Source organism: Alligator mississippiensis, chromosome 5 (assembly GCF_030867095.1).
Source record: "Alligator mississippiensis isolate rAllMis1 chromosome 5, rAllMis1, whole genome shotgun sequence".
NCBI lineage: Eukaryota > Metazoa > Chordata > Crocodylia > Alligatoridae > Alligator > Alligator mississippiensis.
In genome coordinates, this window is record NC_081828.1 from 128,880,470 (window position 1) to 128,895,609 (window position 15,140).

The window sequence follows — 15,140 nt, forward strand, 5'->3', positions numbered from 1 at the left end:
GATGCTGCGGGTTTTTCTTCCCAAGGTGGAGAACCTTGCATTTATCGGCGTTGAACACCATCAGATTCTCATCCGCCCACTTGCTGAGCCTGTCCGGGTCAGCCTGGATCACCCTCCTGTCTTCTGGTGTGGATGCTTTGCCCCAAAGTTTGGTGTCATCGGCGAACTTGGCCAGTCCACTTCTGACTCCAGTGTCCACATCATTAATGAAGATGTTGAACAGTATGGGTCCAAGGACAGAGCCTTGGGGGACCCCACTGATTACGGGACACCACGATGAGTGACTTCCATCAATTACTACCCTCTGGGTCTGACCCCGGAGCCAATTTTCCAGCCAGTGGATCGTGGAGGACCCAAGGCGACAATTGGCCAGTTTCTCCAAGAGGCGATCGTGGGAAACCAGATCTAAGGCTTTTTTGAAGTCAAGATATATGACATCAATCTCTTCTCCCTTGTCCATGTGATAGGTTACCTGGTCGTAGAAGGAAATGAGATTGGTCAAGCAAGACCTAACCGCAACAAACCTGTGCTGGCTATCCCTTAAGATGTTGGCGTCGGCCAGTCCGTTAACGATGGCCTCTTTAATAAACTTTTCTAAGATCTTCCCCGGGATAGAAGTCAGGCTAATGGGCCTATAGTTAGCCGGATCCACTTTCCTCCCTTTCTTGAAGATAGGCACCACATTGGCCTTCTTTCAGTCTTCGGGCACTACACCAGAGCGCCAAGAGTTTTCAAAGATCCGTGCTAGAGGCTGGGCTATGATGCTTGCCAGCTCCTTGAGTACGCTGGGGTGAAGATTGTCAGGGCCGGCTGACTTGAAGGTATCTAGCTTCTCAAGATGTTCCTTCACGAAGTCAGCATCAATGGAGGGCAGGGGATCACCCTCACCCGGACTTCCCTGTCCCATAGTGGGCATGGGCATCCCATGGGACTGATGAAAGACCGATGCAAAGTACCTATTTAATAGGTTGGCTTTTTCCTGGGCGTCAGTTGTCAGTTGCCCCATCTGATTCAGCAGGGGTCCAAAGTTGCCCCTGCTTTTCCTCCGGCTCCCCACATATCTGAAAAGGACTTTTTATTGTCCTTGATGCTCAAAGCTAGTTGGAGTTCAATTGCAGCCTTGGCTTTTCTGGTCTGCTCCCTATAGGACCGGACCAGTGCAGAATAGTTCTCCTTGGAGGTGACTCCCATCCTCCATCCTTTGTAGGCCTTTCTTTTTAGCCTCAGGAGGTCTGCTAGGTCCCTGGAGAGCCAGGGGGGCTGCTGTGCCCTCTTGCTGCCTTTCCTCCGAGATGGAATAGACTTAGTTTATGCTTCGAGGATCGCTCCCTTAAGGAACAACCACTCTTCTTGAACTCCCCTCTCCCCGTGGTCATGGTCCCTTAGGGCCTCACTGACAAGCCTCCTGAGCTTGTCAAAGTCGGCTTTCCTGAAGTCAAGGACTTCCGTGTTGCTGACCGACTTGCCAGCTTTTCGGTGGATGGTGAAGGTGATCGGCTCGTGGTCGCTGTCACCCAGCTTCCCATCGATCACTAGGTCGCCGACTAGGTCATCCCCAGTAGCCAGTACCAGGTCGAGCAGTGCTTTACCTCTCATTGGCCCATAGACTTCTTGAGTCAGGTAGAGGTCATCCACGCATGAGTGGAAGCTTTGCGACCGCTCAGATTTTGCTGAGTGATCCTCCCACGAGATGTCCGGGTAATTGAAGTCACCCATGACAACCATGGTCCTGGAATCATTTGATCTCAGCAGTATTCTTGCCCAGAGCAGGAAGGTTGGACTTGACGATCTTTCAAAGTCCCTCCCAGCCCTTAATTTTTATGATTCTATGACATTGGTAAATGAATGGTAAAAGACGGACAATAGAATTTTAGCTGTAGCCAGATAGATAGCAGGAGGATGTCAGGAAGTCAAAACAGAAGTTGCCACAGGATGAGATGATCAAATACCAGTATGCTAGTATTAGTAATACCTAATAATAATTGCATTGATGTATTATATTATTCATGATAATATTTGTGGTGTATTATGTTATGACATATTAATAATAATCAATACTATTTAATAATAATATAGGAAATAACTTTTATTCAATATAATTTTATTTTTTACTGTGGCTCTATAAGTTTATGATCAGATCATTTTTAATGCAAATCTTTCTTTCCCCTTCTCCTCCCCACCAAAAATATTATTTTGGGGTTTCTTTTATTCTTTGTTTAAATTAACTTCTGTGTCTGTCCAAAAATTTCTATTAAAATATCATGGGAATCCTAAATCTGTTTTGTGGAAAAAAAGTTTATTTTCATATGGCAACACAAAGCAGAACTGCAGATATACTGATACTCTGAGCCATTAAGTTACAGGGTCATAATTTTTAAAAAGCCAATTAACAACCCAGTGGAAGAAACTTGAAAGCTTATAAAAATCTACGTACAGGTAACTGTGTGCCTTTAACACTGCAGTTTGATGTTAGACCAGGTCTTTAATAATATTGTTCTTATTGGCAATAAAAATGTGCCTTAACATAGATCTATTATGCACTTATTCTAGACACATTCCAAAGACCTTTGCCACTTATTACATTTTTCCATTTAATTTATGGCATTTTTGTTCCCTTCATGTTTTTCTATGTATTTTTATTAATTTTAACTATGCTCTTTTGTGTTCAAGTTTTCAGAGACTTTAATTATACTAAAGTGAAGCTCTTTCCTGTACTTGTTACATTGGATCTTCAACTTCAGTGGAGTAATCCTACTCTCAGCTGTTTTCCAGCAGAGCTTTGCAAGATCCAAATCAAACCCAGCACTGCCTGCATATGCATATTTGCTCAGCACAGCAAATTCACTGTTGAAGATATGCAAGTAGTGAATTATTCACTATCACAAAAGGTCTAAGGGTAACATCAAATAGTTTATTCAAGCCTCACCTATCTCCACTGCTGTATATTTATGGGACACTATAGCCACGTCACTTATGACTCACGGCATCCTGTGACAACATGTCACAAAACTGTATGTCATGATGAAACATAACTTGAAGTGCAAAAGCAAACACTTCTGTGTGGAGACCCAGGCTTCAGTATACAATAGTGAGCAGGCTGAAATAGATCTGGCTGATGAAACCAGCAGAAATAGAAAAATCCACATTGTTCACTTAGCACCCAAATTCTGTAGAAAGGCTTCCAAATTTGGTGTTTGGAATCAACTACCTAATTTTTAAAGATAATTAATGAATTAATTGAATACACTGTTGAGACATAAGGAATCGAAGTCAAGCCCAAACTCCATTACACAGAATATAGTTAATAATAATTAACAAGTTATAGTTATACAGTTTCTTTATTTGGAAGGATTCCAAAGCACTTTACATACTTAAACTGATTACAAATGAGATAATATGAAGTTTTCATGGCTTGATTATGGGACTGTGTTGCGTCAAAAAGCTTCTCAACTCTGATCATGGAAACCTTAAAGACAAAGAAGTGCAAAACTCCATATTCTATCATGTGCAGGTAGAGTGCTGTTTCCTGGCATATGAACCAAGAAAGCCATGATTTGGTTTTATGTGCACTTATTGTATGTCATAGAATAAATATAGAAGCCTGTTGGCCAGTTCATCCCTTCAGAGACTTGCCCAAATCAGGTTACTTCCAGAGTAGGTAAACAACTAACCTATGTTTTTAATGCCATTAACTCATCAGCCTTTCAAACAAGAACAGTAACTAAGTTCCTTTTTGCAGTTGTATGGGAGTAAAACTACCATTAAACTACTGTTCCTTACTCTTTTGTTTCTTTATTTTAAAATGTAAAGATGAAAACTATTTATATTGTACAGTAATAAAGGCAGAGAACCATTTAAAGTGAAAGAAGATGCAATTTTGGCAGGTTCTTTAGATGAAGTATGTAAACTACTGAAATTATTATTAAATAAGTATGAAATATATGTTTTATGATTTTTTTTCAATATACACTATTCTGCTAAAATTCATCTGGGCCATGTTATACCTTGACACAACAAAAATTGAATCCTGATGTATTAAACATTGCCATCTTCCATGAACATGTGTCAGACACTTGCTCGCAGGCAGGCTATCCATTCTCAAATCAGGATTTATACAGTAAAATCTAATGGGTACAGAATTGCAGAAGATGGGTAAGCTAGCTTTCCTGTTTTTTGGAATGGGGATGGTGGTGAAGAGTTTGTTTGTTTTTTTGTTATCATTAGTTTGATTTAAAATGTGGACACCAACAAGCTAGGTATCACCATTCAGTTGACTCAAACTAGACAGAACACTAGGCTTTACAACACTAAATTTAACATAATTTTTATGAGCAAAGGTCAGACTCTACATTGCACATTTGGATTCAAAAGTGGAAATTTAAACTACAGAATGACGTTTCATGCTGAATAAAACTCACGCCAAGGAAAGCTCTGATTTCTAGTTTCCTGAGCTCCTGTCTCCAAACTTTTCTCAGGTTTCCTACACTGGGTTACACTTTCTGGCTCACATAGGTTTCCTTCTGTTCTGGATTTAGGTGATAAAAGGTTGAGAGGTACAATTACTATTCTTCAGGTATAACTAGCACGTTTAAGGCACAGGGGAGCAAAATGGAATGGGGTTAGATGTGGTTTGTCACTGCTGGCTTTTATCAGCTGTTCTTTCACAAAATATACATATTTTACTTAAGGACTGTGAAAAAAATACTCTCTTCTCCCCACATAAAAAGGCACAGAATAAACAAACCTGTATTATTCTTGACAGAATGCAAATAATTTTTGCTGCCAATCTAATAAATGAAAGATAGGTTTTTGCAACCAGCAGGCCATCATTACCAGTCTAGAGTTGAGTCACCCACTTCGTTGTAATTAAGGACAACACACTCACTTCTCACCTATACCTTTGAACTGGCATGCTGATTTTTTTTGGCCCATTCATTTTAAGGCTACATCCATCACCAGCCAATGAATAGGTTATTCTTGGATCCTTGCTTACTTTTGGCAAAGTGTTCAGAGTTTATCCAGATGATGATAAATGAGGATGAAATTACATGGCTCTCTTCACCACCACCACCATCACCACCACCCATCATCATCATCACTGCCATGAGATCATTCCCTCTTTTAAAAACTCAGAATCAAAAGTTTAATTCAGGCTAAGGTGGTTTTTGTGGGATTTTTAAATTTTTGCACTGTAATTATACGCAGGCTCTCATTTCACCTATTTCCGATGGACTGTAGCATTTTATGTCTTTTCCAAACTTAAATTGAAGTACAAGTTTTTTAAAAAGCAAATCCTATGATATCAGATGTAAGCCTATTTTCAGGTTTCGAGACCTTCCTGCCTAAAGGCTGTACCAACAAAAACTCAGCTAAATTTGGCAATTCACTGTACACCAAAGTTTAACTTTAAATATTCCATGAACTTTTAATGTACAGAACAAGCAAATAAAGGAATTGTAATTTGAATACCCTCTAACATTCAGCAGGCACATTTAGTTCTACATTTTTCCATTAAAATCTCAAATCTTCAGTTTATAGCTCTGCTTTGAAAAACTCAAAACAGTATCATGCATGGAGGGAAGGGTTAGGGTTAGGGGGGTCTTCAGATTTATATACCTGGTTTTTGGAGCATATTTACTGTGCTTCCAATAGCCTCAATCCAATATCTGGGGAACTAAAGTAAAACTTCAAGTTTGTCAGACATGACATGATCAGGTTCTTTATGCTGTGGTAGGGATTTGTATTGTTTTCTTGTATAGTTTTAAGCTTCATTTCCATAGGCCTGTCAGGACTTTTAGAAAGGAGTTCTTGCAAATTACATAAGGTATTGTTATTAAGATCTACAATTGTCCTAAAGCACTTACTAGCAGGCAAAAACCAACTAGTCCATTGAGCCGAATCGATATTTTGTTGGCATACATGTCATATTTATAAATGTGATCAAACATATCTTTACTTATCATCACCACGCTAATTCATAGGCTAGGAACATAAATTACATATAAACTGGTATAAGTGATTGGAAACTGGTTCAAATCTGTTACACAACAGCAGCTCAGTGCACACAAACCTCTTTCAAAATGGCCAAAACAGGCTCAAGGCAAACCTGGATGAATGTAGTATCAGAGTTAACAGATTTAGGTTAAATCAATTTATAGAAATTCTGTCCTAGATCCTATCCAGATTCAAGTTAACGCACAGTCTCCCAGCATCCCAGGAAGCTTTGCACCTCCCCCATGAACCGCCCGTCATAGGGTGGGTGGGCTAGCCTTGACCCAAGCTGTCTGCTCCAGCCCAGCAAGGAAGCATGCTTTAGCACGACTCTGGCAAGGCCACTGTAGCATATGGGTGCACTTCTGGAATAAAAAATTAATGTCTCTTCACTTACTTATAGGTTCAGTCTAGGCAGTTTAGACTAACCTGCGAAGATCAAATTGATTTAGCATCAGGCTTTTTGACTGCCTGTATTTAGACCAAATGTTCCTAGCATTTGGAAAACCTTAGGGATTTTGGCAGCCAAGCATACATTAAGTTTCAAACCCTAGAAATCACGGAGTTGGTATAAAGCCACCTTTTCCTATCTAGACCTTCAAGTGAGCCCAGCTGAGCAGATCTAAAAGTGGCCAAGCATCTGGTTAGCTTGCCTTCCAGTATGGTGAGAAACTGAAAATTAATCTGTTATGACTGGCACTATCCTAACCACATCATGTCATACAGGCAAGGTACGTAGAGTGAAAGATGATTTGACAGTTGAATCATTCAACCTTAGGAGCATCTATTCACACTTCTGTTACAGACTTTCTGTGAGCAAGTCACAATCTCTCTCTTTTTGTTAGAGTTTTTGTCTGTAAAAATGAGAATATTAATGCACAACTCCTGCCAGACTGAATTAATTAAAGTATGACAAGATGATTGGATGGAAGATAGAGCAATGCAAAATATTGTTGTTGTAAAAAGTCATATTAAAACAATTAGTATATAGTTACTTATGACATCTTTAGCTTCTTTGTAAATTAGATGACTGATGCTGTAAACAATTAGCAAGAATCCCATCCAATATGCAAGAGCAAAAGAGTACTTTATAAGATTTCCATTAGAAAAAAAAGCCTATATTTTTTTCATACCCTCATAGCTAATATGATAACAGAGACGGTCCATTCTGTTTCCTAGCCATAAAAGAGTTTAAGGCAAAAGGAACCATTAGATCATCTTGTCTGATCACCTGTGTATCCCAGGCCATTAAATTTCACTCAGTTACTTCTACATTGATGTCATTGACGTCATTTGAAGACATCAAGGGATGAAGAACCCACTACTTCTCTTGGTAGTTTATCCCAATGGTTAATCATCTTCATTGTTAAGTATTTGTGCCTTATTTTTCACTTGAATTGTTCCAGCTTCAGGTTTCAACTAAGGTTTTTTGTGATGCTAGATTTAAAGAACCTTTTAATACCCAATTATATCCCCCCTGTGAAGATACATATATATTGTTATCAAGTCATTTTTCAGTCATCTTTTTGATAAATTAAATGGCTAGAACTCTCTAAATTGTTACTAATTGTCACTGTTTTTTCATCTATCCTTTCATCTATCCCTTTGCCTCTTGTCAATCAAGCTTCTCATCTGCTCAGAGAATGAAGTCAGGGTTTGTTTGGCATGGCCTGTTTTCCATAAAACCGTCATAACTGGTATTAATTACATTCCCATCCATTAATTCTTTATTTATTGAATCTTTTGTCAGTTTTTCCATGATTTTGCCTGTGAATGATGTCAGACTAACTGGCCTATCACTCAGGTGATCCCACTTGCCATTTTTAAATTTTGGCATGACATTAACGCTCTTCTAGTCTTCTAGAAATTGCACTGTGCTCCAAGATTTATTACAATTTAACATCAGTGATCCAGAAATCTCCACGGCCAACTCTTTCTGGACTGCTGGGTGCAAAGTATCTGGCCCACTGATTTAAATACATTTATCTCTAGAGAGGTTGCTTAACATCCTCCTTAGTTGCTAATGGACTAGAAAGTGCTTTTGTGATGTGAACACAACAACCCACTTTTTTTTCCAAATACAGAACAGAAATATTTATTGAATGCTTTTACCTTTTCTGCAACATCATTAACAATTATACCATCCCCATCTATTAACAGGTCCATACCATTACTGAGATTTCTTTTGCACTGTTTTAAAAACTCATTTTTATTGTATTTATCCCTGACAATTATGGATTTTCTCTGTTTAGTTCCCCTTATCAATTTTCTGCATGACATAATTTCTAACTTATATTGATTGATATCGCTTCCCCCACTCATTTGTTATAGATTGCTTTTTAAATTTCTATTTGCTGCCTTCACTTCACAAGTGAACCAGGTTAGGATATTAGCCAAAGCTTTCTTTTTTGACATTGGAATCATGGTTTTCTGACCACCCAATACATTCTTCATTAAGAAGTACTCATTTTAATTCACATTTTCCTACCTACATTTTTTTCTCTCAGTTAATTTTGTATCAGTTCTTCCTCAGCCTTGGGAATCTGCCACATTTGAAACATCCACTCTATGTATGTATAAATACATATATACATACATGCATACATTACTGGTTGGAAAGTCCTCTGCTTTCCCATACTCTATGTAATCAAGTCATTTTCATTAGTCCTAAGCGAACAGTAACTTGCAGTCCAGTGATTAATTCATCTTTATGGTTCATAACAAGATCCAAAACAGAGTTACCTTATGTTCGGTTTAATCTCTTTTGTATTAGAAAATCACTGACTTTAATTTTAGAAACATTGGGTGTGTCTACACAAGACATTTACTGTGCAGCTGACTAATTAACTGTGCAGTAAATGTCTCAACATCTACATGTGCGCCCCTTCTAGGGCGCACAAAACTAACAAATCAAGAGCAAGGTAGTCTTGTAAAATGCAAGTACTACCCTGCTGAGGAAGGTTTTTTTGTGTGCAGCAGTGCACATGTAGATGCTTCCCTAGCTGGCTGGGGCACAGCATTCTTCAGTGTGGGGCTAGCCAACAGGCAGCCTCTGCACTGATGCACCCCCATGCCCCAGGCAACCCTCCCTCTAACCCACCCACCCTCACTGATGCACATGGCGCCCTTGCCTGAGCAGCTCTGAGCTGGCTGGCTGACCCCCTGGGTCCCCATCCAACCCAGGTTCCTCTAACAAGATTCCATGTGCTGTGCATGAAAAAAGCTCCAAAGCAATAAGCTCTTGAGTTTATTCATGCACATTAATTGCACAAGTGCCCATTACTGACTTCCTAACGCTGCTTAAGCCTCTTAGCACACATCTCGCAAACAGAAGTCGTGTAAAAATGTTTCTTTCTTTGTGTTATACACAGGTGCTTAGAAAATATCTCATCCTGTACCCTAGTTTAATTCAGCAGTTCATTACAGACCTCACCAATACCTCATACCCCATTTGGGGTGTTACTGTTAGATCATTGATTATGTTTATTCAGAACCATTAGCATAACAAAGGAGAAGATGACAGATGCACCAGACCTGGGCACCAACTTTGGAAGGGGCACAAAAGAGACCAGCAGCTGATACCGCCTTGACGCATGGCTGCCACCCAGGGTACCTAAGTGCCCCATTACACCTCTGCTCTAAATGCTGAGATTCTGAGTCATCAATAACTCTAAAAAAAGTAATAGCATCTTTGATATAAAATGGCACTCTCTGCAACCTTTTACCAATGCTATCCTTTTTAAATAGATCATAATCAGTGATTTTAACATTCCAGTAATACAAAGCATCCAATCTACTTTCTGTAATATCAATTTTATCAAAATTCTCCTCATCACTGAGAATTATCTATTCTCCTTGCTTGACTCCTAACACTGATGTATAAGCAATTGGAAAATGTTTTCTCTTTGCATTTCTTGCCACTGTTTTGATGTGTTCATAATATGCTGGGTTTTGACTTTGTACCATATTCACTTTCTTAGCACCACACTGTACTAAGGGGACACCACCTTAGTGTTCCCCTTGCTGCTTCAACCTAGATATGAGATACAAGCTCTTATTTGTACTGTCTCCCTTGTACAGTAGCTCAATATTCCACACAAAAATTATTTGGTTGTACAACTGTTATGCAGCTAATGATTCACCTGCCATTTGTCATTTTTCACTTATGAAATTGAAAAAAATCTTTTGGATGATTCCTTGGAATTTTCCTGTTCTTTCAGGATTCCTGAGGTCCTTTAATTTGTGTCGTTAGTTCCATGTAATATCCCATCATTGGTTCCAATATGCCAGACAACTTCATAATCCCATTTAATCCTGTGGTTTTGCTCCAGTTTTGCAAAGCAGGGATGTCATTCTTGTGTCCTTTGTTGAATTCTCTGTCTACTCTTCTTATTATGGAATTGCCAATGAGAAATTCTTGCCTTCCTGGGATGGTTGAAGAATCTTTCTTTGTAGCTGCATACTACAAGGATGACTATCACACAAGTTAGATCCCCCATGGCTTTTTGTTCCAACAGTATCCTTGATAGCTGATGTATGGAATACCTGATTGCAAATCAGCACATCAAAGGCCTTGTATTTCCTTTCCTCTTTTTGGTCAAAACGCACTAGTCCAATTCTTTCTACTCTACTCAGTTCCTTTATGGCCAAAAATGTCAGAATCTGTTTATCGGGGAAGTCTTTATACTCATGGAAGATACATGATGTTAAAAATATCTCCTAACCACATATGGTCCCTTCTAATAGGTTTCTCCTTCTGCATCTGAATTCTCGGCTTTTCTTTAGCAGAAGGGAAAAATAGAAGCTTCAAGGCAGGTCATAGCAATTTTTCCCTCACCTTCAGTATTTAAAATACAGGGTAGAAAATCAAACTGCCTCCAAAACGCCTGTTTGATGCTTCTGTTTGCTCACAACAGCATATGTAAACTAAATCGACTGAGAGTTATTGCTTCTGGTCTTTCCATATTTTTTCAAGTTTTCATGTTCATGCCATGTTAATTTCACCTTCTCTAGAAGTGTATCGAGTGATTTAAGTATTCAAACTATAAAGAGGATCTTGTGTGTGTGTGTGTGTGTGTGTGTATTTTCCTTCATGCTTTAGTTTTAATCCAACACAGGGCTTCTGCTCTTTCCCATGTAAATTGCTTCCTCACTGCTTGCTTCCTTTTGCAGGAGTTATGCGGCAGATGTTTGGGAAAGATAAGATCCAGAACCCATTATAAAACACACTTTTCCCCCTTTTATTTATTTACTCTATACATCCCATTCTTTTCTTCCCAAATCATACACTATCTGTTCTTTATTATTAATATCTAAAGATTGACATTGGGTGTCATGCAAAATCCACTGAAATCAATGGAACAATACACATTGAACTGAGTGTGTTTTGGATCACAGGCACTGTGCTTCTTGCAACTGCATGGAGCAGCTTCCCAATAGGCAGTCTGAAACATTCTTTTCTATGTATAAAGCTACTATAGTGCTGAGAATTTTAGAAATATTATCACTAATAAGAGTGATAAGACTTGTTATTCAGCCAAGTAAGGGAAATCATTGCATAGCTAGTAATCAGAAGGTACACCTCTTTCCTCACCCTCTGAAACATGAAATAATGTTTCAGAGGATGAGGAATTATGTTTACAAGCATTTCTTCTTTGCATTGTACAGTAAGCTAAGATTTGGTTTCATTTTTAACAACATTATACATGCAAATTTATTTTTCAGCAACTTATGGACCCTCATTTGTCTTAGCTTGAGTGCATTTCCTTAGCTGAAAGCCAGTATAAGAATATGGCATATTTCCTCAGGGAAAAAATATGAACTTGCATCATTGTAAACTACTAGAGCAGCTGAATTCCCAGAACTAATAACAGTGTCATCTTCAGAGAAAAGCTTTCTGATAAAAGCATCATGTGTGCTTGCATTGTCCTTTTATTACAATATAGTTAGGGATGCCTGGAATATATACTGCATTATCCTTGTAAAACTAAAAGTTTTTTATTTTAAGTTATTTTAATATTATGGCTTTATTAACTTGTTGCATCCTTTACTTTGATCCTTTGTGCAGTTTTTCAGCAGTCACTATCTGACATTAGGTAGAGCTAGACTGAAAGCAGTAGCATCCACAAGCCCCCTGCACTTTACACTCCTTGCTGTGTTTGTAGGTAAGATCTCCACAGGACTCTTTCGTACTGAAGCACTTTCGACTTTGAGAAAGCAGTGTTTGCTATGAATTCACATAATGAGTGCAATGAACAGTGAGTCTCACAATGTCATATTAAAGTCACTCATAAGACTGTGTCAATGAGTTTAAAGTCCAAGATATGATTGCAAGATAATGGACAGCAATATTTCCTGGTTAGCTCAGCAGTGAGATAACCTTGTATTACATAAATGCAACAGATACCCAAGGCTTGATTATATAATGTGTTGCCTTTGTACAGTTACTTTTAGAATAGGGCGAAGTGCTCTTAAGATCTGAAATCCAAACTTACCAGGCAAATGCACATGATGCAAGGATTGTCTGTGATAAATGGTATCTGCAGCACTTCCCCTTCATTTTCACATCTTGCAACAGATCCTGAGATGGAAATCAAAATAAAAAATAATTTCAAATTTTAATTCATTGGCTGGCTGGCTGGCTTTAGAATCCAAATTCAAATTTAATCCATTCCACAGTCCCTAGCCCTCAGTTTTAAATTTCTCTCTTTATTTGTCTGTCTTAACCAAGAGCATGAATAATAAATGTAGAGAACGTATTCACTTCCAAAGGGGCATTTTGCTATAACTAGCTTTATTATTATTCTATACAAGACCTAGACTTTGCTGGATGCTCAGTTATAGCAAAGAGATGCTTTTCCTTTTCTTGGCATGTCCACGGCAATGAGGATTTCATGCAAGCAGTGATGCTTTCACATTGATTCCACCTACAGCCCGCCACAGTCTGTGGAAAGATGTCTAGTTGCTCCAATGGCTTTGAAGAGGTCCCATTACTACACTCCTAGGCATCCAACACATTATCTTTTTTTTTTTTTGGTGGAGTCACACTTAAGCTCAAGGCCCCTGTCCCTGGTTAGCCCTGGATTCTCTCCCCTTGGGATCACTTTGTGAAACCTAACGCTCCTAGAAATGGACTTAACATCTTTCTTTATGTAAAATCCACTATGATGGGGGGGGGGGGGGGCAGGGGAAAGGGGCAGGAGCTCAGGTCTTCACCTGCCTCCAAAACCCTAACTACATCTACAATGAAAGAGGAAGGGGAGGAAGAGGAAGAGGAAGGGGAAGGGGAAGAAGAGGAGAAGGAGTAGGAGGAAAAAGTAGCACTGATGAGGCCACCTCTGGAGTACTGTGTCCAGTTTGGGTGCCCCCTGCTACAGAAAGGATGTGGACAAACTGGAGAGAGTCCAGCGGAGGGCAATAAAAATGGTCCAGGGGCTAAGGGACATGACTTGTGAACCGAACCCGAGAGAAACTGGGCTTATTTAGCCTGGAGAAGAGAAGACTTGAGAGGGGGGATTTAATAGCAGCCTTCAAAGAGGATGCTCCGCGGTGGCAGAACAAGGAGCAAGGGGCTCAGGACGCAGCAAGAGAAGCTCGGGTCGGATGTGAGGAAAAACTTTCTCAGGAGGGGGCAGGAACGCGCCCGGAGAGGGGCTGGGATCTCCATCCTCCGGGCGGAGGAGCCGCCGCCGGGCGCGGGCCGGGCCCGGGCCCGGGGCTGGTTCAGGCTCCGCGAGGCTGCGGGGCAGGGAGAGCGGCGCTGTCAAGCCCGCCCGGGTCGCCTGCCCCACGAGGGGGCTCCCCGCACCCGCCCTTACCTGTGAGGAAGGAGGAGGCCAGCGAGAGCTGCACCCCGAGCTGGCTCAGCAGCAGCACCCACGCGGCCCCGGCGCCCCGCCACCCGCCCACCCCGGCCGGCCCCGGCATCGCGGCTGCAGGAGAGCCCGGGCGGCGGCGGCGCGGCGCGCAGGCAGGCAGGCAGGCAGCGAGCGGGGCTCCGTGTGCGGAGCCGGAGCCGGAGCCGGAGCCGGGCTGGGAGGGACGGGCGGGCGGAGGCGGAGGAGAAGGAGGAGGAGGGTCCCCCGCGGGGCTGCCAGGAGTTCCCGGCCGGGCCGGGCCGGGCAGGGAGGGCTCCCGCTGACAGCCGCCCCCTGCCCACCCGCACACACGTGTACACACACACACACGCACGTGTATACACACATACGCACGTGTATACACACACACACGCGCGCGCACGCCCGCTCCCGGCCCCGGGGGGACGCCGCCCCGTTGCCGCTGTCACACGCCCGGACGCGAAGGGCAAAGCCAGAGGGCCCGTCCCTGAGGGGCAGCCGCCGCCCGCCGGCCCTTTCCCCTTCCCTCCCCGGCCCGAGGCTGCGGGCGCGGTCAGGCAGGGCGAGCGGGGGGCCGGCGCCTCTCGCCGGCGGCGGCTCCTCGCGGGACGCAGCATGGGGGCACCGGCTCCCTCGCCGCCGCCTTTGCTGCCCCCTCTCTTATTCCAGTGGCAGCAAAACCTGCGGCCGATCCCGCAGCCCGCTTCCCTCCCAGGCAGGGGGCTTGAGCTGGCACCTTCCCTGGACCCTTTCTCTGAACACCCCCCCCCAAGTGCTTCACCTCAGGTTCCTCAAATCCCCATTATTTCAAACAAAAGCAGAGGGTGTTGTCGAGCGCTTCGAGTCCAGTTCCCTCCTGCTTCCTCTGTCGGGTGACACCAGGCCAAAGTGAATGGAAAACACTTGCCTCTTATGACCGAGTAGTGTCCTTTTGTCAATGACTCTATAAGGTGCAGGGCACTACAGTTTCACCTGTGATAACCCCATCCTTGGTTCCCACAGACCAGACAACTTCAGCATCCCGTTCAACCCTGTGCACTTGCTCCAGTTTTGCAATGCTCACATCCGCTGGTTCCTGTCTGGGCAATGTCTCGATTCTTAAAACTGACGATGCAGTTTGAGAGATCATAAAAGCGATCTCTTGTGATCAGAAGAGTAATCACTCTGTGGCAGCTTCTCCTCTGCTCCAATGGCTTTTTTAGTAGTGTAAGAGCAATGTGGAAGCCATGATGGCCCACAAATTATGCCAGAGGCAAGGATTTCTTAGGGTGGTAGCTTTTATTGCACCAACCATGTAGTTGGGATAAAGCTAGA

The 15,140-nt window shown here is 42.0% G+C and overlaps 1 protein-coding gene across 3 annotated transcripts in view; it reads right to left on the minus strand.

The window, feature by feature from the left end:
- The window catches only part of BMPER (BMP binding endothelial regulator), a 242,062-nt gene extending 227,908 nt beyond the window's left edge, over positions 1 to 14,154 (minus strand). For 2 of the 3 annotated variants that reach the window (XM_059728689.1, XM_019483425.2), the window contains exons 1-2: positions 13,809 to 14,154; positions 12,486 to 12,571 (exon numbers count right to left, since the gene is read on the minus strand). In XM_059728689.1, coding sequence (XP_059584672.1) covers positions 12,486 to 12,571; positions 13,809 to 13,917 — 195 coding nt within the window. In that variant the 5' untranslated portion in view covers positions 13,918 to 14,154. Of the gene's footprint in view, positions 1 to 12,485; positions 12,572 to 13,808 lie in introns of those variants that run through there. The other variant, XM_014602611.3, reaches the window with a different exon arrangement.
- Between the last annotated feature and the right edge of the window lie 986 nt (positions 14,155 to 15,140).